This window comes from Micropterus dolomieu, linkage group LG09 (genome assembly GCF_021292245.1).
Source record: "Micropterus dolomieu isolate WLL.071019.BEF.003 ecotype Adirondacks linkage group LG09, ASM2129224v1, whole genome shotgun sequence".
Lineage (NCBI taxonomy): Eukaryota > Metazoa > Chordata > Actinopteri > Centrarchiformes > Centrarchidae > Micropterus > Micropterus dolomieu.
This window is the reverse complement of record NC_060158.1, coordinates 8,944,422-8,947,911: the sequence shown is the minus strand read 5'-3', so window position 1 is coordinate 8,947,911 and position 3,490 is coordinate 8,944,422. Positions and strand designations below refer to the sequence as shown.

The 3,490-nt window shown below is 39.8% G+C and overlaps 1 protein-coding gene across 2 annotated transcripts in view; it reads left to right on the top strand.

Moving 5' to 3' along the window:
* LOC123977177 (four and a half LIM domains protein 3-like) overlaps positions 1–3,178 on the top strand; it is a 19,453-nt gene extending 16,275 nt beyond the window's left edge. Inside the window, exons 1-4 of one of the 2 annotated variants that reach the window (XM_046059726.1) lie at positions 268–284; positions 385–554; positions 1,047–1,233; positions 2,436–3,178. In XM_046059726.1, the coding sequence (XP_045915682.1) occupies positions 393–554; positions 1,047–1,233; positions 2,436–2,587 (501 nt within the window). In that variant the 5' untranslated portion in view covers positions 268–284; positions 385–392 and the 3' untranslated portion in view covers positions 2,588–3,178. Of the gene's footprint in view, positions 1–267; positions 285–384; positions 555–1,046; positions 1,234–2,435 lie in introns of those variants that run through there. The other variant, XM_046059727.1, reaches the window with a different exon arrangement.
* The last annotated feature ends 312 nt before the right edge of the window (positions 3,179–3,490 follow it).

Sequence of the window (3,490 nt, the reverse complement as noted above, 5' to 3'; positions counted from 1 at the left end):
AAACTTAAAACTGTACAATAAATAAAAAGCAGTGTTAGGATGCTGTGCAGCCGTAAATGCTAGCTAGAGCACTGCTTTGTTACAGCTTGTCAGACTGCATTTATGCAAGATAAGCTGATGTAATTGTACAGCGCAAGACGACTGTGTAAGAACAGGTTTAACCGTCCTACTGAATGATCATTTTCAGTTTTCTAAGCTTTCGTGTGAATGCTATCAGATTTTATTCAAGCTTATAGTTACAGCATAGTAGGGAGAGAGATCAAAGGAATGCACGTGACACACAGGTTTTGTAAATGTCAAAAACAAATCAACAAACCATCACGCACGTCTCAGTTTCCATTGCTGCTGTTCTGCTCTGTCTCTTACACTTTTTTCGTCTGACAGGATCGAAGATGTTGGAGTACGGCGGCTCCTCATGGCACGAGGACTGTTTTGTGTGTCACGGCTGTGAGAAGCCGATTGGTGCAGAGGCCTTCATTCCAGACAATAACAACTACTACTGTGTGCCGTGCTACGAGGGCAGGTTTGCTCCTCAGTGTAGCCTCTGCAAAAAGGTGAACAGGCCACATACGCAGCAGATCGATAATGATCATTAATAATGTACCCAACACAATATTAATGTAGGGCTGCAGCTACCAGTTTTTCTCATTATTGATTAATCTGTTGAGAACTTTTCAAATGAATCATTTAGCCGGAAAATAATGAAAGTAGTCCATCACAATTTCCCAGAGCCGGAGGTGACATCTTCAAGAGTCTTGTTTATCCCACCATCAGTCCAAAAACCTTAAGATATTCCATTTACAATGCCATAAAACACAGAAAAGCAGCAAATCCTCACATCAACAGGTCAGGTCAAGAAGCCATTTTGACGGGCAGATAAAAGAATACCACCAACTGAAAATCAAACTTTATCAGTAGAAATGAGCCCAAAGGGGAAAGCCATCAGAGGCATCCCTGCAGTAACAACTTTACAAAATGCTGCCAGGTATCATTAACAAAAAAATCACGTTTTACTGATACAGTTTTTTTTTATTTATGTCTGGCAGGCTCTGACCAAAGGAGGGGTGACCTACAAAGACGAGGTGTGGCACAAAGAGTGTTTTCTCTGCACGGGCTGCAAAGCCCCACTGGCCGGCCAACCCTTCACCTCGCAGGGGGAAACTCCGTACTGTGTCAAGTGTTTCAGCAGCCTGTATGCCAAAAAGTGCGCCGGATGCAACACAGCCATCACAGGTGAGTGGAGTGTACAGATACCCCACAGTTGCACAATATTCCTTGTTCAATTATGGCTGGGGATTTTTTTTTGTTCATAATCTCCAATTTCCTCCCCATGTTTCCTGTCTGTCTCGTCTATTGATCAATGAAATGCCAAGACAATTATCTTCGACAAAAGACGTAGGCAGTATGGTGACTCAGGTTTTAATTCTTGGCTCTGATCCTTTCGGTGTGGTTTGCATGCTTGCATACATCCTCTCCTTGTGTTGTGTAGTTTCTTCCTATTGTCCAAAGATAAGCAAACAGACAAGATTGTTAGCAAACTAGTTTGGATATTTACACATCCACCAGTTATGGAGCTTTATTAACATTCATGTTTCTGTTCACCTGATGAATGTAAGTCAAATATCTCACTCTCTATTTTCTCTGTTTTTGGTCTCCACCAACTCTTGGGGGAAATAACTTGCTCTTAAACTGTTAAATGCTCCACTATGTTCAGCAAGTAGTTGCCAACTTTGTCTGTCTGGTATTTGGTGCTACACTGGTCGTGTACAGTGGGGTTTTAGAGCCTTTTCACTGAAAACAGGTGCCGGGCGCCTAAACAATCAGGTGAAACTCTGTATAAAGCTCAGTAAGGCCGAGGGGAGCTTCAGACAGATATTCTCTGTAGGTTAATTACTACGAGAGACCACTTTCACATTGTTATTATAAAAATGTAGATTGTAGCCATTTTAAAAGTACCGTGTGTAGATAGCTCCAACCAGGGGACACAAAAACAAAGATCCTGACAACAAACCACCACAATTGTCACATTTTTCTTGTACCTTCAGAATAATTTCAAAGATGCTACAATCACATAAACACTTGATGAAGGCTTTAAGTAAACACAGAGGAACCAGAAACATAAAGAAAGACAATGCAGCAGTACAGGTTTGAGGTTCATTATCCTCTTTATCTCCCCTCTTTAGAGTATTGGCAAAGAATCTTTACATGCCAGAGTTGTATTGAGAACTTCAATATGTGCCTTTTACCACGGCTATGAACTAGAATAGCCGCGTGTTGACAGAACAGTGCTTTCTTATTGTTACTGCCAACAGCTGATGTTATCTTGAATTCATTTATGCTATTTCCGCAATGCTGCAAGGCTGTAATTCTATTTTCCACCCCCTCGTAAAACATTCCTTCATTAGTTGCTCATGTGTTGTGTTAATGTCTCACAGGGTTTGGAGATGGGAAGTATGTTTCTTTTGAGGACCGGCAGTGGCACCAGCCGTGCTTTAAGTGTTCACGCTGCTCTGTGTCGCTGGTGGGATCCGGCTTCTTCCCCGACCGTGACCAGATTCTTTGTACAGACTGCAACAATGACGACTGACCACCGCTAACGAAACCTGCAACACCTGCACCTGGCGCAGCAAATATCTAACACTGCTGACACCAGCAGAAAAAAACTTCTAAACCTCAGCCTTGCACATAAACACTGCAATATTAATAATTCACTCACAGTGTAAAGCTGATACAAAGCTCAGTATTTACAGCTCAAAACTCTCGTCAGCTTTTAGCACATTGAAATGTATGTATAAATTCTGCAGAAATGTTCTCTGATGTATGTGTGTGACTTTGTTTTCCTTTATTTTATATGTTTTGCACACCAAAGACTAAATAAAAGATACAAAAGATACATGTAAACCTATAAATTAAATTGTTTCTTCATTCATGAAGGTGGTAATGCACCATTTATGCCACCTTTTTTCATGACTGCTAGATAGAATTAAAATTTCAATATTATGTCCTATGCTTAGCAAACATATTTCTGCTTTTTTTTTTTTTAAATATTACAATTTATTAATCTCTTCTTCTTCTTCTTCTTCTTCAACTACTTGCTGTATGTAAAAAGGTATGTTGTTTTCCTTTCAGCTAAAACAATCTTTACTGGCGTACATGCAATAAAATGGCATAAAACAAAGGGTGGTGTATAAATTGATTAATAAATGGTGTATTTGTCTAAATGAACTCAACATGCACAATACATCTCATAATGTACTACTACTAATAATAATTGTCAGTTAACCAATAGACCTTTTAGGTTGTTAGGAAATTAAATCAGTACTGCATTGGTTCCCTGCTGCCCACAGTAGTTTTTTTAAAGACTTTCTTTTTGCTTTAACCAGACTAAGAGTTTAACCAGACTAATGTTATGTTAAGGCCCTTTTCCATCACATAGTACCAGCTTGACTCGCCTAGTCTATACTCGCCTTTTTTGGTTTTCCACTGGGGA